This window comes from Corvus cornix, chromosome 18, assembly GCF_000738735.6.
Source record: "Corvus cornix cornix isolate S_Up_H32 chromosome 18, ASM73873v5, whole genome shotgun sequence".
Classification (NCBI taxonomy): Eukaryota; Metazoa; Chordata; class Aves; order Passeriformes; family Corvidae; genus Corvus; species Corvus cornix.
This window is the reverse complement of record NC_046347.1, coordinates 3628493-3649354: the sequence shown is the minus strand read 5'-3', so window position 1 is coordinate 3649354 and position 20862 is coordinate 3628493. Positions and strand designations below refer to the sequence as shown.

The window sequence follows — 20862 nt, the reverse complement described above, 5'->3', positions numbered from 1 at the left end:
ACAGGGTCACAGATCACCCTGGGCCCCAGGAAAGAAAGATTTTGCCTATTAAAGGGAAAAAAGAATAGAAAAAAGCACAAGGAACCCCCCATGGACACATCTAAGCTGACTTGCTGCTGGCAAACATTGTTTGGAGCTCTGCATAATGTATTTCCCAGACCTCCAAGGAAGTAATGCAGTTATGCTCCTTTCCCAGCAGAATTCTTTCCCCTCCTCTCTCTTTGCTATTTTCCAAACAATTTTTCTCCTCTAAAAGCTTCTTCCCCACTGAGCCTGTGTTCCTGCCTCTTTCATCAGCTTTTCCTTTAAAAACCAGGATGCATATAGAGTGAATGCAGATGAATCCACAATCAGGCAGACGTTTGAGTTTCTGCTCAATCTACACATTAAAAGCTCAGTTCCGATCCCTCCGATCCCTCACATATCTGGAGGATGCCGAGGATGCCACAGTGAGCCAGAGAGGAGGAGGCAGAGCCACAGCTTGCCCACACCCCTGGGCACACCCCTGCTGTGTCCAGCAGCACCACCCAGGCAGAGTGACTATGTCCATCTGCACCCAGACACCCCTGACACAACTTTCTGCTCCCATGGGCTCCTGCAAGTGCCTCATCCATGGAGGTCACCTCTCTGCACCACCCTGAGAACACCAAGGGACTCCCCAGCAGAGCAAACTGCATGTTTTGAGGGTATTCTGCAAGTTTCTAGATATTCTATCAACTTCTTCTAGGTAGCCCCTCCCAAACCTTACCTATGTGAGAGAAAGTTCACCTTTTCACTAAGAACAATGCCTGCCTGTAGCTACACATCACATTCATGTGAAGACACCAAAGGAAAATACCTGGATTAAGGTGATGACAAGTGCTATTTGCTCCAAGCACACCACCGAAGAGAAGGGAAGGCTCAAGAAAAGAACTAATCTATTTTCTTCCCCTTCCTCAAATGGTCTCTGATATTATTAACTTATAATTAGACACACACATGCTCTGGGCTTTGCTGGGAAGGGTGGAGGAGCTTGAAGGGGACTGGATGGGCTGAAGCAGGAGATGCAGGATGGGCTCCAGCCACTTCAGCCTGTGCTGGTTGTTCCCTCATCCCCTCCTGCTGTGGGCCTGGGGGAGGCTGTGCAGCTGGGCACGCCTTGCCAGGGCTGGGCACACATTATGGTGGCCAGGACACACATTATGGTGGCCAGGACACACGTTATTTCTGCCACTGTGCACAGACAGGATCTAAGCAGAGGCTCATTCCTGTTGGCTCCCCTGAAATGCTGTTACAGGAATCAAAACCCACAGTGAGCTGCAGAGTTATTTCCTTTTGGTTGTGCCCCAGATCAAACTAACAGCAGGAATCAGAGCTGTGTGTTGACCAAACACCAGTGAGGACCCAGCAGCTGCCCAGCCCTGCTCCAGGAAGCTGCTGGGCACCTGAGAGGGGCAGCCAGAGGGGAAAGAGGGAGTGGGTGGCAGTCCCTCAGCCACCAGCCCTGGTAGAGGCAGGAGAGGTGCTGATCAGGCCAGGCAGAGCTCCAGAGCCATTTCCGAGCTGAACAGAGCTGTGCAGGGGTCAGAGCAGGGATATTTATTGGGTGGCAGAGCCAGGCTTGAGCAGCTGCAGCTGAAAGCCCCTGCCAGCACCATCCTCAGCCTTCACAGGCACGGTTACATGGGAGTGTTACAGGCTGTGTGTGAACTGGGTGGGCTGCAAAGCCTGTCCTGAACTCCCTTGTGAACTCCCTTATGCAGCAGAAACTTCTCTGCTGATTAACCCTGAGCTGCCTGGATGGGACAGCCAGACTGAAACAGAGCCAAGCAATCCTCTGCTCTGGCCTCTGAATCTCTGCACCTGGTCAACTTTACTTTTTTTTTTCATCCCTCACTCCTTTTTATTTAGGAAAAAGCAAGCTCTCACCCAGTGCCCTGTCAAACCTAACCCAGCTGCCTGCCACATCCATGTGCCAGGCAGTCCTGTGCCCCACCCACCCACACCACCAGGGAAGGACAGATGGACACGAGTCACCTCTGCTGCTCTGGCTGCCACACCGTGAATATAGCAGTTCCCAGGCAACACAAACACCCTGTGCAAGCACATCCCCGGAGGGCAGCACCAAGCATCCAGGATGGTGAGTGGAGCACGGTGGAGCTCCCAGAGAAGCAAAATTTCCCATCAACTTCCCCCTCCCAGTGGGGCTTGCCCCCTTCACTCATGCCTCAGGTGGCAGGAGGGCACGGGTGAGCCGGTGACAGCGGGGACAGCCCCAGCCGGGCTATCAGGCTGCGGGGAAAGAGGATCAGGGCTCAGCAACAACGGCCCCCATCTGCCGGGCTCACTCGGATATTGGAAACACATGTCTGCTGGAGAGAAGGAAAAAAAGCAGCTGAAAATCCACACAATTGCTGTTGGCCGGCGGGTGAGAGAAACCAGAGCGCGGCTGGAGAGGCTCCGCCGGGGGACACGGCAGCGGGGCTCCACATCCCTGCCTGCCCTGCCCGGCACCCAACACTCCCTGCAGCCTCTGAGCATCAGATGTGTTTTCTAAGAGTTAAACAGAGCGGTGAGGAAAAGCTGGAGCACAGCTAATGCTGCAAGTCAGACCTGCCGAGGCAGGGGCTGAAGATCTGGGCTGAGATTAGTGGGACCAACACGTTAGGCTGGCCTAAAAATGTCATCTCCCTTTGAAACCTTCTGTGCTTTATTGTATTCAACCATAAATGTTTCGTCAGCCCCTCTGCTCCTGATCAGTTACACAAGAGGGGCATAACTGGCCCATGCAGTCATTTTATTCCAGTGAAGGATGCATTTTTGGTCTACCCACTGACAGAAGCAAAACAAAGTCTTTTCTATTGGAATAAATCTCCGCATGGGGAAGTGGAAAAGGCTGTCATGAATACAGTGCTGGAGGCTTAAGTTTACTTTTGAAAACAGACCCAAAAACATCCCCAATGCAGACAGAGCCAAAAGTGGAAGGAATTGACACAAATCAAAAGGAAACTTGGGCCTCGTTTCATGTTGTGATACTTTAAGTCACATTTTTCAAGACATTTTAAGTGCCCCAGATTTTCAGGGTGGGCTGTGTGCCTAGGAGGGGAAAAAAGAAAAAACAGAAAAGGGAAAAAAAGAATAGAGCGAGATCTGGGCCTTTTGATGTTGTCACTTGAAAAGTGCCAGAGCCAGGAGAACTCTGGGCTGAATAAACAGCATCCCACTTGCAGACTAGTCAAACAACCTACAAAATACCCTTACAGGGTGAGGGTGTTCGCTGCCTTGACAGCACAAGGAAAACTGGCTTCTCCCCTTACAATGTCAGGGGCAAAGAAAAAAAATTAATGTTCTGCTTGCAAAAGTAGCCTCTCCATCCAATTTGAGACCTGGTCCATCCTTGGTGTAGCAAGCCAGGTGAGCACAGCAAAGCCAGCAGCTCCCTGGAGCTCAGAGATGATTTCATGGCCCCTCAGAACAGGAAACACCGCATTTCTCTGGGGTACAGCAGCTCTGTTACTGCAAGGGCTCCAGATGATACAGCCCTAAAGGACAGCTTCCTCAAGTCCCAAAAAACATGGGAGGATCTCAGGGAGAACTGCCCTGATGGGAGACAGGCAGGGGAAGGCTGAGGGGTGGCAGGGACAGCGGGGTACGTACGAGTGGCCCGTGGCTGGGATGAAATAAATACAGCAGTGCACCCGCGTGTCAGGGATCCGCTTCTTCCGGTTAATGTTGATCTCCTCCTGCAGGTACTTCTCGTACTGGTCATTGATGAACTTCATGATGGGCTGCCAGCTGCAGGGAGAGAGGAACACGGGGTGGTGGGGTCGTGTGAGGGATCTGGACCACCCTGACCCTCCCACCTGGGCTGGCTGCGTGAAGCAGAGCCTGCAGAGCCAGGGACACTCAGCATCTCATAAATCACAAACCTCACGTGTTCACTGCTTAGCAACTCCATGCACTGCTGCAGGAGGGTATTAACTGGCTGGTTTAGACAAGCAAGTGGCTAAATGTGCTCCCTTCTCTCCTTCTGGACCTGGCTGTGGAGCAGGACAGGGCTGAGACCATGTCCTGGCCCCTTGCACGGTGTCATGGCACAGGAACACGAGCAGAATCAAAGCCCACAAGCCCAGCTGGTGGTGGGGACAAGGTACCTGCCATGGGCCAGGGAGCCATCCTGCAGAACCAGACACTGTGCCAGGGATCCCGGGCAGAGTTCAGCCTCCAGAGCCACATGAGCGGGGTCTGGGGACTGGCCCTGCTGGCACACAGCTGCTCCCAGCCACAAACAAAGGTTGTCTCATGCCTGGAACAGCAGGATGTTTGTGGCTCTCCCAGGGAGCATGGCACTGCGCTACCACCACAACAACCTCCTTCCTGCTGCCCACGGAGCAGGGGGGCACAGCGCCAGGCTACAGCTCTGGGCACGGGGTCAGGAGGTGCTGGGGCTCTCCTGCCTTCCCCCCTGCACCCAGGGCAGAGTGGCAGCTCACCAGTTCTCGTTGTTGATGTGGTCCCCAAAGCCCGGGGTGTCGATGACTGTCAGCTTCATGCGAACCCCCTTCTCCTCAATCTCTGAAAGAGAGGAAAGCTGGTGTGTGAGGTGAGTGTTGATGGGTGCTTTGGCCAAGCCCATCCTCCCACAATCAGCTGCAGAGCTGGAGCTTGCTCCCAGGGGAGAAATGCACCTTCACAGCCCCATATCCACCCTGAAATGCCACCCCCACAGCCACCTCACTGGTTCCTTCCAACAAAATTAACTCAATGCCGATTAATAAATAAAAAAGAGACGTTTTCTCAGCCCTGCAAGCATCTCTGGATGGTAAAAGCCCGTTCAGAGGGATGGGAGTTGAGGTTTATGGAGGTCCACAACCCCTGTGAGTCCCCAGAGACACAAGGCAGAGCAGGACCTAAAGGCAAAGCAGCAGGTGGGACCTGCAGAGCCTCACCGTGAGTGATGGATTTGATTTCAATGGTCTTGGGGATCCGCTCCTCAGAAGTTGGCTGTACAGATTTCCGGCTGATCTTGGATTTGAAGAGAGTGTTGATTAACGTGGATTTCCCCAAGCCGCTCTGACCTGGAAGAGAGCAGCATAACCCAGAGTCAGCACTCCCCCATCTCCAGGCTGTGCTGTCAGGGGCCAGGGGAAGGGGCTGCTGACAGACTCGGGCTGCACTGGATCTGCTGGAGGGATGGAGAGAGAGAGGGACGAGGAGCAGCTGCTCCCCTGCAGCTCCCCCGAGCCAAGGAGCTCGAGTCCAGCCCAGCCAGGAGGATGCTGCAGGTAGCAAAGCCCCTCCCTGGCTCCAAAGCAGCTGGTTCCCTGCATCCAGGCAAAATCCCAGCAACCCCGAGGACAGGCAGACAGTGCTGGGGATGTTTGAAGGGCTGTGGTGATGCTCAGCAGGGCTCGGGGACCAGGGAACCGCAGGAAGAAGCATCCCAGCTGTGCCTTCACTCTCCTGCAGTCTCCTCTGTCCAGCTCCACAGGGAAGGCTTTGGAGCAGCTTGGCAAGCCTTTATCTGGACAGGACTAACAGCAGCAACAATCCTACAAACCTCAGCCCTGCTGCATCTGCTGCTGCTTCCCTGACAGACTTGCTGCTGCAACCGGCCCAGCTGGCTGCACGCACACAGGTCCACGCCAGGAGCATCTCTGAATCCCACAGACAACACCCCAGGAAGCACATGAGATTCCACAACTTCAGAAAACAGCTTTTAGAGAAGCATTTTCATATCCCAGAGCTGACACTGATCTGTGTGGAAAGGACACCAGCAGCTCTTGACTCTCCAAGAACAGCTGTCCCATGAGCGTGGAGAACAACTTTTCCAGAGCAAAGAAAACAGAATTAACTCCTCAAAACCCAGGGAGCAGATGCTCTGTGCCCCCTGCAGAGGTCCTGCACACATCACGGGGACCTCACTGGCCCCATTCTGCCAAGACATTTGCAGACAGTGATCATGGCATTGCCACCAGCACATCCCTTGTCCCACAGAGTGTCCCTAAGCAGAGTCAGCAAGGGTTTCACCCATATTCTTCAGGGTCCTGGCCCATCCAGGCCACCAAAGCCAACAGTAAGGCCAACCAGCACTGGGCATCACCTCCTGCCATCACCCCACTCCCTGAGCAAACATGAGTTTTAGAGCTGAGTTTGCAGCATCACCAATGGCTGCAATCCAGCACAGGAGAACTCTCTGCCAGCCACTGTCACTGCTGGACTCTGAGAAACACACGGAGCACTGCGGGTAAGTGCTCCCAGCCCTCTGCTGCCTGAAAACAAATGGGCAGGCACAAACAGGTCTGGAGCTGGGCATGCAGAGCCAAACCAGAGCTCTCACTGCACCACTGCTCATTGTGAAATGGAGCACCTGGGGAGAGGGGAAGGCTGGGTGACACACTGGGGACGGGTGAAATCAGGTGACACACTGCCAGAGCTCCAGGCAGTGGCTCTCTGCATGTGTCTGTCCAAGCTGCTGGAGCTGCACTGCCTGGAAAGGCACCAGAGGTGAGAGCCACCAGCAGCCAGGATGTGATGTCCCATTGGCACCACAGCCACAGGCTGACCTTGCTGAGCCATGGTGGGGTGCACCTGGAGACCCGAAGGCTGTGGCACAGGCAGCTGAGCACAGGGCAGAGCCCCCTTCCAACAGCCCTGGTTTGCAGTCCACTGCCTCTCCCAGAACTGAAATCCAGCAGGGAAAACGCAGCTGAGCCTGGCCACCTCTGCTCTCCTTCTAGCTGCTTTGCACCGAAAACAACGCAAAAGATGTGCTTTAGGGTTGGGATCTTTTAAAGTTTAGACATTTTTCCTCATCTCTGCAACTTTAGAGGACAAAGGGCTAAGCTGACCTCAGCCTGCAGCCCCCTCTCAGAGCTCTGGTTGGGATTGTGAAACCTTTTTTTGAACAGGGACCTTGCTACAGTGGGGAAAGAGTTTTCACAAAGCTCCACCACAGGGACATGGTGAGGAGTGACCCCCACATGGCAGCGATGCTCAGTTCCCACCTCCCCTGCAGGACAAGCCACCTCCCTCCTCCCTGCTCTCATCTCCTGCCTGTAAGACAGAGATTGGAACAATTTCAACTCAAGGACTCACAGCTTAGGCTGGCTGGGAATAATGGAGCTAAACCCATCCCTAGGGAAGCACAGCAGGAGGAGGGCTGGCTGCTGCCCCTTCCCCGAGGTGCTGCTCCTCCCGCATCCCTCCCGCGTCTTCCAGGAGGGCCAGAGCTCGACTTGTTTATGCTGCCCCGAATTCCCAGCCTGCAACCAGCCAGCCCAGCGCCTGCCAAGGGGAGAACAATGTTTTCCAGGCGCGCCGCAGCACGGGCCTTCATACCACACACAGCGCTGCCAAGGCCCAGCCATTCCTCAACATCCCTCCCCGCCTGCACAGCACACAGCTGAGGTGCTGAGGCAGCACAGCCTGCTCCTGGAGGGATGGGAGCCTCCTCTGGCAGGGAAATGGGAGCTCAGCACAGGCAATCTCACTTGCAGGCTCCCAGGACCAGTGCAGTGATTCCTCTGCTAGCAGCAAAGAGCTGGAGTTGTTAAAATGTCTCCCAAGAACTCGTTCTGCACTGCCCAGCCTTGCTGTGGTCATCCAGCCTGGGGAACCTTCCCCGTTAGAGGGAATGGAATCATCAAGATGGGAAAGGCAGAGCATCCACAGAGCTTGTTGGAAAGCTACAGCACACTGGTGTCTTTAACAGAAGAAGTAAACTCTGGATCAGCCCCTTCCACAACCCCAGGCAGACCCCCAGGACACCCTGTGGGACATCCCACAGGCATCACCTGTAGCCTTACACAGCTCCTCCCAGGAGATCCCATGACCATGCTGCTGGTCATTGCCTGGGATTTACTCTCCTCATCCCCCTGCAGCTTCCCTGGGGCATTCAGGCAGGGAGAGCTGCTGCCTGACCAGCCCAGTCCCAAGGAGCACAGCCCAGCTCACACTAGGGGCTCCATGGGACCAGGTCAGACATTAATAGCTGGAAAAGAGCAGAAAAGCCTCATTTCTTTTCCATTTTCCCCCTTGGCCAGTGTCCCACAGGGTCTGCCCAGCTCTCTGGTGCGCCCAGCATTCTGCAGGTCAGTGGCTGTGCCATCCCTGGCTTTGGGGGCCTGGGGGCTGCAGGAGCACAGACCCCCACAGCTGAAGCTGCAGCCAGAACAGCAGCGATGCAGCCAGTGGTCAGTAGCCCAGGAGAGCTAATGAACAGGAGCTTGTGGGCAGCAGGATCTGGGCACACAACCCTCCAGCCCTCCCTCCTTGCATGTGGACACCTGCTGGGACACTCTCATCCCTGCTGTGCCACCCTGCAGGGCCCCAAAGGAGCCACCCAGGCCAAATGACTGAGCCCTGTAAACCCCTCCTGTTGGTCTTTATTCCCTCCAGTAAATCACTGCTTTTGGCATTTCTTCCCTGGTACTTGTAGCAGGGCTGCCTGAATACAAAACAACTCACAAACAGGAATTTTATCCAGATCACTGGAAGTACCAGTAAGGATGAGGGCTCTGGAATACCAGCAGCAGTGCAGCCCCTTGAGCCCTTAGTGTGGCCTCTGACTGCTCAAACCAGAGCAGGACTCCTGGGACACCCCTTGAGGTGCTTCCCCCTGGGAGGTGCCCATGGATAATGCACCCCAAGATGAAGGAGGAAGAGGAAGACCATGGACCACATCACATCAACAGCTTTAACTCCAGATGAACTCAGGCCAGCTCCTTGGCAGCAGGGTTTGCTGACTGCCAAGGCAGAGTCCCCAGTGCTGACCCCAAGGAGACCCCAAAGAGGACAAACATCACTGTGGGACAATGACAGCACCCGGCTGAGCACACTGTGGGCAGCTGGCACGAGGGAACCACTCACCCACGACCATGATGTTGAACTCGAAGCCCTGTTTCATGGCTTTCCTCCTCAGCTGCTCCAGGATGGCGTCAATGCCCACGTAGCCGAAGTCTGCAGCCGGCTTGTCCGGCCGCGCCGGCGCCGCCTGCTTGGGGCCGGCATCCCGTGGAGCGTCCGTCATGCCGGGAGTGTGGCTGGGAACGGCCTCTGGACCTGCAGGGGCACACATGGGGTGGTCAGAGGTGCTGCTCCTGGCAGGGAATCACAGGAGCTGCCTGCTGCATTCAAAGCAGGAGTAAAGCATGTGTAGAGATTCAGGGTACCAGCAGGCCGGGAGGGAGGAGGCGTGTGGGATCTTCCTCTACAATAATTACATTAAATTTGGGATTTTCTTCCTCCATTTGCTGTGTTCACCTTGATCCCTGCCCACTCCAACAAACCTGCCACAGCAGGATGCTGCTGTGGGGGTGTGAGTGCACCAGGTCCCACAGCAGCTGACCTACTGCCACAAAGCAGGACCCAGCACCCAGAAAGTCCTCGGCCCACGTCTGGGAGTGACAAAGGCTTTCAGCCCCACAGCCCTGTGCCTGGGCACTGCTGTGGGACTGGCAGACCTACACATCCCGCTCCTCCACACCACTGGAATTACAGCACTGTGCAGACTGCTGATGTGAACAGCTCAGCCACGTTCTGGGTGGGAGCTGGATGGCTTTGCAGACACAGGGAGCCCTTGGCATCCTCTGCCACGTGCCCTCCTCGAGCTCCAGCTGACGCAGATCAGAGGCTGCCGGCCCTGGCTTGTGGAAAACCCAACATATTTGCATCAAGAGGAGTTGTGCCAGACAACGCCCACGCAGCCACCGAGCTTCTGTGATCTCGCTCTCCTTCTGTCCATATCTGCTCAGAAGCCCAAACCCATCAGCCTCCCTCAGAGACAGGGTGCCTGTCTCCCCTGCAAGATGCTCCAACCTAACAAAGTTCTTCAGAAGAAGCAAATGTAAAACCACTGCCTCAGCCAACAGCTCGTAAGAAAAAGCAGGGAATTATCTACTCCCCCAGGCACCAGGCAGGAGCATCGGGAAGGACAAAGTGCCCCATGTGCCCCGAGGTGATGCAGCCTTGTTCCCTGCCAGTCCCAGCTGCTTCCAATCACCCACAGCGGATACAGCAAATACCCCGGGGGCAGAGCGTGCACAAGGTCAGCCCAGTCCCCTGCAAGCTCCTGGAGGCACCAGCCACATGCAGCACTGCTGCTCCTCTGATCCAGGCAGAGAGGGAGGTTTTAGGAAAACACACTTCTAAGAGCCCTCGCCACCCCAGGCTGCTGCTGCTCAGTGCCTGCAGCCACCAGCCTAAGTGAGCATTTTGTTGTTGCTCAGTGTTTTGCAATGCTTATTTATTATTTTTTAATCGTTTATTATTATTAAGAAAAACATCGTTATTTGCAAAGTCCTCACGCCTCCAGACAGCAACACAGCTCTCAGCTCGTCTCACCCCAGTTATTCCTGGCCTTTGATGATGTGTTGCCTGCTTTTCTCTCCCTCCCTCTCTCTGTAGGAGTGTGGCTGGGCCAAAGGGGCTCCTCCAAGCACAAGCCCATCACCCCTTCTCCTCTGGCCGTGTCAGACCTGACCCTGCTGGAGTCTGTGAGGTGGAACCACTCTCTTCCTGCAAGCACAGCACACTTCCACGTGCTTAATATAGGCCAAGCAGAAAAAAAAAAATTAAAAAAGGAAGAAAAAACAAACCTAGAACTAATCCCAACGACTGTTGGGTCCCTTTGAACAGTTTTTTCCAACCCTCGATCCCGGGCTGCGTAGCTGAGCATTACTCACAGAGCTGCTGGAGAGCAAACACGCTGTTCCTGACACTCATGGGAGCATCCAGGAACACTGCACAGCTGGAGCTGCACTGCCACTGGGAGCATCCCACTCCTCCCAGGAACACTGCACAGCTGGAATTGCAACTGCCACGCTGCCCCTCGCAAAATCAACCAGCCCAGCCCGCCCGAGGCCTCACCACAAATCCCAAATTAGCCCCGTTCCAAAGTGGCAAGGCCAAAAGCATAACACTAAAAAAAAAAAAAAACAAACCAACAAAACGACAGCTAAATCATGTGGAAAATATGCTGCCACCAGCAGCAACACCGGGTTATGCAATGGGTTTAACTCCTCCAGGCACCACTTGTGTGCACAGGACAGCCCCAAGGATGGGATGGCAAACTGGGACACTGGGGCAGGTAAGGTGCAGAGAAATTAAGAAATTAAATAGAGCAGAAAGCCACCCTCCACTTGACAGAGGCCAGGAGCATCTCCAGCACCTCAAGGAGCAGTTGGCAGCATGCAGAGGGGCTGACCTGTCCCCAGGCAGGGGGACATGCAGGAAAACTGTTCCCAGCTCAGGGAGCAGACACTCTGTGGCCCTCAGGGGGAGAAGGAGGGCTCAGGGCTCCCCAGACTCCAGCCAGACCAAAGCCACAGGAAGAGCAGCACCCAGGCTGGGCAGTCCATGTGCTTCAGCTGGTCTGTGGGGAACTGGTGATTTAAAGCACCTGGGTCCTGACTGGGGAAAAATACAATAAAAATCAGTATATTGCAGCTAGGAGTGTCTGCAGCACAGCAGGGACGCAAAGCCCCCCATGCCACAGCACCATCAGCAAACTCCCCAGGGAAATGCCACAACTCAAACATGCAATTTTTGTTTCAGCTTCCCAGCACTGAACTGGTCTTTTCTTAGCAAAAACTCCAGTGTCACACTCGGCTCCAAGGAGTTTGTGCCAGCAGAAGGAGGGTGCAGCCAAACCACAGGAGCACTCGGTGGCACACAGGGATGCTGTGCTGGGTGGCATGCAGCACTCCCAGGAGTCACTTGTCTAAAACAGAAAGACCCTAGAAATACATTGGAGCAGAGCAGTGGATGCCTGGGATGCTTCATGGGCACATTCTGCATTTGTCTGACCTGCTGTGCTCTCTGAGGGGACGGTGTCAAACCTGTGGTGCTGCCAGAGCCAGTGTCACCGAGCAGCCGCTTCCGGAGCACTGCAGGGAGGGATGGGTTAATAAATACCAAATGCTATCTGAAATCCCTGATTGCCACAGAGTCCCTGCCAAGAGCAGGACCAGACCTCACATGGTTCACCATTGTCACCTTAACCCAACTGTTGTCCCCCACACAAGGGGACATCGCTCTGCTGATGGGGCAGAGAGCTCAGAGCCTGCAGCTCTCTCCCACTCAAGGGCTCCTGGATAAACATCAAGCACATGGGAACAAGTGCCATATTTAGGCCTCCTCTGCCAGGGAAACCCTGTCCATGTGGGCACAGGAGATGTGGAGATGGTCAGGGCAGCGCTGCACCAAGTGGGGACAGAGCCAGAGCGCCGGCTCGGGCACGGCTGACTCAGGACAGCTGTTCCAAAGTTGATTTTGCCAAAGACTCGGGGCTGTTGCTCTGTAATTGATGCATGTCAGACACGAGCCAAAGCCAACATCTGCGAAGCAGCAGATGAAAGGCACCCTGCAGGGAGGGAAGCCCCTGGGAGCCCCCCGGGGACCCTCCTGCTCCTCCAGCCAGCTGGACACCGTGTGCCGTGGGATGGGCTTGGCCAGGGGCTGCTGGACACGCTGTGCTGGTGCCACGAGGCTGCCACAGACCAGGACACTGTGGGCAGGGCATGTAAGGACAGCCACGGGCTCCCCCAAAACCCAGGGGCTGGTAATCCTCCCTGAGGATCTGGGATAGGGATCTGCAGGAGACTGGGGCTTCACTGCAGACACACAAAGGTTAAAGAACCCCCGCAGGGGCTGAACTGGGAATGTCTCATCCAGCTCAGGTCCTGGCTAGACCCAGCAGCTCTGCTGGCGATCTGGGAGAGCAGAGCTGGTCCTGGAGCAGGGTTGGTCACAGACCTGGTGCTCAGTGGCTGCACAGAGCAACTGGAGAGGGGCCAGGAGGCTGCACCTGTGCCATGGCTGCCTGTCAGCAGACCCAAACCATTGCACACTCTATGGATGCAACAGACCCAAACCATTGCACACTCTATGGATGCAACAGATCCAAACCATTGCACACTCTATGGATGCAACAGATCCAAACCATTGCACACTCTACGGATGCACGCACAATCAAGGGCAAAATGGCAATGTTTGGGAAGTAAATCCAAGAAACACCCCTCGGATGCCAGAAGCACCAAGCACTGGTCACCTTTCGATGATGCTGCAACCAGTTCTGCAGAGCTACAAGCACCCAGAAGATGAGGACACTGTGGAAAACTGCCCTTCCCTCCACACAACAGACACTGGAAGTACTATGGGCTCCCAGATTTGTGGGATGGATTCATGCAAACACAGAGAGCAGGTTCAGAGCAGTGCACAGTGGTGTGAAAGCACAGCCTGGGCAGCTGAGTATCCACAGATGTTTTCAAGGGAGAAGTGTGAACCACCTAATCTTTTGATTTTTGGGAGCAGCTCTCTTGGAGAATCGTGCCTGTAGGGTGTCGCAGAGGCATTTTTAGCTCCAAAGAGTGAATCTCAGCTCCTGGTTAAGGACAGCTGGCTGTCAGGACTGCAGCCCACGTGGCCTCCAGGGCCTCTCCCCTCGGCACACTGAGCAGTGACCACAGGCCATGGAAACAGATCCAACCTGCGGAGGAGGTGGCAGAGCCTGTCCCTTCTGAGGGGACAGCAGGAGTCAGGAGGGAGGGAGTCAGCAAAGCCAGGACTGGATGCAATCCCAGCATGGCCCAGGCACTGGTGATTTTTTCAGCTGCCCAGTCACTGCCACCACGGGATCCCCTGGTGCTGAACGTGGCAGGTCCCTGCTGGGTGTGCGGGTGCCAGGGAATGTGAGGCACAGCTCAGTCCGAAGCTGGGGTGGCTCAGGCTGGCACAGAGCCAGTGCCACAGACCCTGCAGCACCAAACTGTAACCAAGGGATGTTCCTATTATTCAGCTCCAATCACCAGCACCTGACAGGCCCAAGCTGGAGTCTGTCCCTCGCATCCCTGGGCATTGGGCTACAGTTTCAGGCTGGCTGCCAGCCCAAGCCCACCTACCAACCAGTTATGTTTCCTTCTCAGCTTGCATTTCCACCTGGGTGCCAACAAACACGACCCAGAAATAGCAGAGTATGCTTAACTCCTCTTCATTTGACCAAATCCACCCAAGAGCTGCCAGAGAGGTGGCCGGGTGCACTCCTGATGCTCCAGGCTTGAACCCTTTTACTCAGGTGGGGAATAAACCCATTTTCAGAGTTTTATAAAAGGAGGCAGTGATTCCTGCTGTGGTGTGAGCGCTTCCACAGGTGACCAGTCGGGGCCACAGCCCTAAGCCACAAGTCATGGGCACGCATCACGTGCAGGTCGAGCTGTCCCCGCCAGCCACGTGCGCTTCCGTCCTCACTCACTGTGTGCTCTGTGTGCTTCCCCTCCTGCTCCGGAAGCCCAGCAGCCCCTGCCCTCTGCCGCTCAACCCTCCCGGCTCTTTTATTTACAAGAGATGGATGCTTCAGTGCTCCCCATCACTGCTTCCGTTCCCGTCTTAAACCCGCTGGCTGCTGCAGGCTCTGGTCACCAGCGTGTCTGGGCTGGCGTGCACGAGCCCATCCCAGGGGTGAAAACGTGGTGCCAGCTCCACAACCTCAAACTGCTGCCTGCTGCTCCATTGCCAGCTCCTGTGCTGCCCGGATGTGGCATGAGGCTGACCACCAGGCTGACCACCACCCTGCCCTGGTTGGACACGTGTAGCTTTGGCAGCACAACCCTAGTCCGACATGCTCATTTCTCCAAGCATGTGAGACAGCAGCTCTAAACCACTTGCAAAGAGTTCTTAGACTGTTCTCCATGTTTGAAAAGGAGAAGATGATCACAAACAACCCCAAGTCTTGGCTTGGGCATACAGAGGTCTCTGGCCATGCAGCCTCACTGATCTCCCACTGTAAGGAGCTTCCCCCGGAGCTGGAGCAAGGCTGATCCCAGAGCAGCCCTGCCTCACTGGGAACGCCCCATTGAGAGGAACCTTCCCGCACACAGATCCCAGCAGAAGCTGCTCCATCAGCTGGCCCCGTGTAGCCCATGCACAGCCCTTGCTCCCCGCAGACAGGCTCAGGGTGCCCGTGCCCAGGAGGGTCCAAGGACACCCACAAAGCTGATTCCATGGGGGCTCCGAGGATGGCATCCACTCCCACCCCTGTCCACCCACCCTGGACAATGGTACTCAGCACAGGGGGGACATGGGGACCCTCCCCAGCCCCCAGCCAAGAGAAAGCACCCTGTCACCACTGCTCTGCAGAGCTCTGCGCTGTGAAAACAAAGAGCCAGGCAGCGCTCCCCAAACTCAGCTTGTCCAGACAACACTGCAGAAGGAATGAGTCCGGCCAAGCCCCAGGAACGGGCCCCGGGCACGGCTGAGTGTGCCCAGGGCTGCCGAGCCGCACTCCGGGGCTGATGCCCGCGTCCCACGAGGCACTGAACGCAGCTACGGCAAAGAAAGGAGCGAGCCAGAGGGATTCACATCCCGGGGGTTGCAGTTCAGGTTTCCTTTTTTTTTTTTTTCCCCCTATTTTTTTTCTCCCCTTTTAAAATGATTTTTTCGCTTGGTTTTGTTCTTTGAAGGGTAGGGTGGTATGGATTTTAATTTAGTTTCTTTGTTTGGTCGGGTTTTTTTGCTTTCTTTCGTTACTAAAGGCAGCTGCGCCCCAGACGCCCCGCGAGCCCTTCAGCGGGGGCAGCAGCCGGAGCAGGGCGAGCAGGGCAGGGGACAAGGGGGTACCCACGGGGACAGGGCAGGGGACCAGGGGGTGCCTCCCAGGCAGGGGAGGGTTTGATCTATTGATCTCTATTGATCTCTATTGATCTCTATTTCTCCCGGACAATGCCGGCAGCGCGGCCAGGCGGTGCCGAGCAGCGGCCCCTCTTGTGGGGCACAGCGGCGGCAGAAGGGGGCCGGGGGCCGAGCCCCCCTCCCCCAGCACCCTGTGCCCCTGGCCCGGGGACCCCCTGCCCCGGCGGGGAACCCCCACACCGCGCCCCGCCGCCCTCCGTGGGAACCGCGGGACCCACCCCCCGCGCTCTCAGGCCCTTCCCCAGGGTAATTCACCCCAAAAAAGCACTTCCCTCCACCATAATTCCCCCCTCCGCTGCCCCCCGGAGCCCCCGCCCCTTGGGCACCGGAGACTCACCCGCGGCGGCGGCGGCTCCGGCAGCCGGTGGCTCCCGCCTCCTCCCGCGCTGTCCTCCGCCTCCTCCCCCATCGCCCTTCCTCCTCCTCCTCCCCCATCACCCTGCCTCCTCCCCCTCCAGCCCGGCCCGGGGGGATGGAGCCTCTTCCCGGGAAGTTGCTTCGCCCCCGGGCGGTTTCCATCCCCCGCCGCTCCCGGCCCGGCCCGGCCCAGGGGGGCCCGCAAAGGGTGAGAGGAAGAAGAGTTTGGGGGCACGGCACGGCCCGGGTCCGCGCAGGAGGTGCGGGGAGACTTCCACGGGAAAGAGAGAGGCTGGGACAAACGGGGCAGCCCCAACACGAGAGGAACCCAGTGCTCCAGGGACAAGGGCCACTCTCTCATCCACATCCCCGTCCCTGAGGCCAGGGAAGCCTTTTGCTTTCTAGCATCCCGAAATTCTCCAGCAGAGCCCCAAAGCAGTGCTGGCGGGTGTGAGCGCTGGGAGTGTGGCCTCGGTTTGCTCTGGGCTGCATCTCACATCTGCCAGGACAAGATGTCAACCTACCCCCATGGGCACGGCTGCTCTCTAAAATGATGTCAGTGAAGCTGAATGAAGATACTAGCTGTCTCCACAAGTCCTTCCTGCCTTATACCTTGATCCCAGAGCATCCCCACCACCTCTCTCCCACCAGCAGAGGGGAGGGCCAGCCACAGGAGGGAAGCTGCCATGTCCCTCCAACACACACCCTGGTGTGGGGTGAAGTCCCCTCTGTGATGTCCAGCAGTGGCGGTGGGACTCTCTCCTGTCACAGCCAAGAAGAAGCCAACCTCCCTCTTTTGGGCTCCTGGGTCTGACACGTTCCTTTGACCCACCCTATGACCTCAGGACTTTTTCCCTGCAGTTCCCAGACTTGCACTCCCAGAGAAAGGCCTGCAGGTGATGAAAGGGTTAAGACAGATGTGCACATCTGCAATTTTCAACACCCAGAGGACTCCATTTCCCACCAACAGCCCCTGCACAGCCTGCAAGCCCAGAGCTAGTACTCGTATTTCCTTTTTGAGCTGTTACCAGCATCACCAGCCTCTGGCTAAGCTCCTGCACTTGATGCCAGCCCTGCCACCTGTGCCCGTGGCACCACAGCCCCCCTGCCCTGTCTCCTGCCTGTGGCTCTATCGTGGCTGTCACCTTCCCTCTCCACTTCCGGACCACCAGCAGTGGCAGATCTTCCTCCAACAAGCACTGCCACCACACACCATGCTGGCAGCAGCCCCTTCCCACCCCACCAGGCTGGCAGCACCCCTCCCGTGATGCCCAGCAAGGCTGGCATAGGCTGCTCTGCAAACGATGGGTGCTCGGGGGGCAAGACCACATCCCCCCCCCACTTCAGCAAGTACCACAAATACCAATTTCTGAGAAACCTTTACCCAGCACCCAGGCAGGAAACCCAGCCTCAATCTGCTTATGCTGCAGCTGCGTGCAGCTTTCTGCCAGATTACACCACTTTTTATGACTTATTAAAGCTTTAACCCCTATCAATAGGCATTAGTGTTTTAATCTCTCTAATCTCCAGGAAAATCCAATGCTAGATGCCAAACCGGGCTTGCCCGAGTAGCAGCTGGGTCTGTTTGTAAGTCGCTCCAGCCTTGTTTTAGCTGGAGAAAGGCAGGAAAAGGCTGTGCCCAGCTCACTTAGGTGCTGTGCTTGCACAAAGATTAAAGGGAGGATCTCAAGTGCATGTGGGCTCTGCAGATGCGATGTGCTCTTCCTGTCCCTGCCATCAAGTTGGCCACATCTGTGGCTCTGCAGGAGTTAAACATCAGCACAGGGTTCATGTGCCCAAACCAAGAGCAGCAAACACAGGTGAGCACATCGTGCTCAGCCACGTGAACCAACTCCTTGCTCCTTGGAGTTAATTTTTTCAGATTGAAATCATGGGCATACTTTAGTCTTGCCTGTGAGGGAACAAAAATAACCATAGAAAAGTTCTCCCCATGGTCAATGAATCTCTGCAAAGACATTTCACAGAATCGCAGACTGGTTTGGTTGGAAGGGACCTTAAAGACCATCTAATTCCAATCATGGGCAGGGACACCTTCCCCTAAACCAGGTCCAACCTGGCTTTGGACAATTCCAGGGACGTGGCAGCCACAGCTTCTCTGAGGACCCTGTGCCAGGGCCTCCCCACCCTCAGGAGGAAGAAATCGGAGCACACAGGAACTCAACACTGTGTACAAGTTGTTTCCCAGATTAATTAATAGAAAATATTTTGTTTCAACTCTTATCCTTCCCAGGAGCAACAGGTGGTGAGCGAGCAGCTCAGAAGGACAACAAAGTGTCATCCTTGGCCCCACAGCAAGTGCAGCAGCCCTTTAGTAGCACTGCTGGTCCCCAGGATGGCTTTCGGTGGCTTTGGGGTGTTTGTGCAGAGGTGGCACTCACAGAGTGACAAACAGCCACCTCTGGGATTTGTTCTTACAGGAGCATCTCTGTTCCTGCAAGAAGAAAAGGTCCCTGTGCTTCTCCCACTGCTCATTTCTGGCTCTGAGCACAGGCAGGACCGACAGGCAGAGGAAGGAAGCAGCTTTACCCCTACAGTGAAGATGAACTGGACAGGGATTAAGTGACTCGCCCAGGGTCACACAGAAATCTTACAGCAGAGCCAAGAACTGGATCCAAATCCTCTAATTAAGGGTTTTAAAATCACAAACTCATTGTTCTTCTCTTAGAAAAAACTAATAATCAGAGTTAGGAGCAATTCTAAAGAGGCCCATTGCTGTTGTCAGTTGTACCGAGGGATTTGAACTAACTACAGATCCAGCTTTTAGTCTTGCAACTAATCTGAAATGTTAAGGAAGATTCCTGCCTGGCTTACACAATCCAATCTGTACTGCTTTATGGGACATCCTTGTAGTGAAAGAAGGTCCCCATGTCACAGCCACACCCTGCAGGGCTGGTAGGGCTGACTGGAGAAGGTGGTCCAGCACTCATGCTCAGGGATACAGCAGTGAGGGTTTCAACAGACCCTGAGTTTTGGGAACAATCCCAGCCACAGTCCTTTGCAGCAGAGAACTGCCCAGCAGTGGGGCTGTCCCCCAGCAGCACTGCAGCTCTCCCCTGCGCCGGGCAATGCTCTGCCCTTGGCCAGCTCCAACCATAAATCCCCAGCTTCGAGGAATAACCAGGATTAGCAGGTGAAGGCAGCTTCACCAGCACTATCCAGCCTGTGGGCAGACCTGCCAACAAACTCACTTCATCCCAAGCTGCCCAGCACTTAAGAAAACATCAAATCCCTCGGGCACAGGCAGCATGAGCGGGATGTTCTCTCGCAGGAATGCTGAAGGGACATTTCCAATTTTACTGCACCTCATCAGTCTCCAGTTAAAAGTGCACTATTAGGGCTTAGGAAATAATTTTTATTCTTTCAATATTGCTGCAATGCTGACTACCTGCCAGTCCCCAGTGACTTTGACAGACAGACGGAAATTCTGCCAGCTGTATTTATAATCTCAGATCAATAGCAGAATGAAATGCAGAGACCTTGGTGAAGCACCAGCAAACTCAGTGGAAAGCAGCATGAGTGAGAAAAGGACAAGAGCTTGAAGATCACAAGACCAAAATTTAATTTTTTTTAGCATTGAAAGAGACACCATCACCTCTAGCAGGAACAGAAAGGATCTCCCAATGCCAGGAACATCTAAAAACAACCCCAAAGCTTTTCTAAGAGCCTGAGTGCAGGTCTGCAAGTGTTACCACTCAGGCAGAGCTCTGGCAGGCAGCCACCACAGTCCCTGCAGCATGTGCAGGGTAACTCCCCAGAACATCTCTAGGACCCACAGGTCAATGACATTTCCTCTTCTCTGGCTGTACCGAACTCCCAAGTCGATGGATTATGCTGGTTTTTGTCTTTAAAGCTACCTGGTTTCTGGTATTGAACAGCTCCTCTGAGCAGCCCATGTCAGACAGACCTCTGCAGGTATCCCACCAGTTCCTTCATGAAAGAAGCTCTTTGGTGGCTTAAATCTCCCTAGAGAAGGAGGGTAGTGGAGCAGCAGTAACATGGGGTGCAGGCACTGCCAGGAGCATCCCAGAGCCCTCCAGAGCTCAGGGACCAACCACCAATCAACCCCTCCACGCCCTGGCCAGGAGCAGGATCCAGACCCTCCAGCATCACTGCACCGTGGCTGTTCTGCTGAACCCACATCACACCCAGGACTGTCCCAGCTTCCACCACACCAAAACCCAGAGTCTCCTCCAGCTGGACATCTCCAGACTGCTCCCACTTTCCAGGAAGGAAGGAAGGAATGATTTCACACGCTGTCACCAGCCATCAGGAGCAGCTGGCACTGTGTCCTTGGCATGAGTCACCCACTCCCTGGGGAGGCCGTGCCTCGGCTCCCGGTGTCACATCCCAGCAGTGTCCATGCAGCAGCCTCCCTTCCTCTGGCACATTCCTCCTGCAGAGGATCTGCAGCTCCTGCCTGCTCCCGCGAGGCAGGAGGGTCCTCACTGTGCTTGAACAATCCACCATTTTCCAGCAGGGAACAGGCTTTGCTAGGAAGGCACTCCACAGTCACAGATATTTGGAAAAAGCAATAAAGAACCCCAATCCTCCCAAATTCCTTTTCCCTTTCAGGGAACACTGGTTGGGGCACTGATGTGCTGGTTTGGACAGACACAAAGCACTCTCAGCATCTTCCAGGCACTGCTGTGGCCTCAGCTCTGAGCACAGGTTTTGCTCAGCAGGGACAGGTCTGTCCTGGCCCCGAAACGCTGCTGCTCAGATCCCTGGGCCAGCTCTGCAGATGGCACAGCCCAGCCATGCCCAAGGAAACACACTTGGCTCCTTTGGCTGCTTAGGAGCAGTGCTCACCCCTCCTCT

At 55.4% G+C, this 20862-nt stretch overlaps 1 protein-coding gene across 7 annotated transcripts in view; it reads right to left on the bottom strand.

The window, feature by feature from the left end:
- The window catches only part of SEPTIN9 (septin 9), a 134095-nt gene that overhangs the window by 9386 nt on the left and 103847 nt on the right, over positions 1-20862 (bottom strand). For 6 of the 7 annotated variants that reach the window (XM_039562214.1, XM_039562216.1, XM_039562218.1 and 3 more), the window contains 4 exons: positions 8851-9042; positions 4929-5057; positions 4473-4554; positions 3637-3774 (listed from right to left, as the gene is read on the bottom strand). In XM_039562214.1, the coding sequence (XP_039418148.1) occupies positions 3637-3774; positions 4473-4554; positions 4929-5057; positions 8851-9042 (541 nt within the window). Of the gene's footprint in view, positions 1-3636; positions 3775-4472; positions 4555-4928; positions 5058-8850; positions 9043-16003; positions 16068-20862 lie in introns of those variants that run through there. The other variant, XM_039562219.1, reaches the window with a different exon arrangement.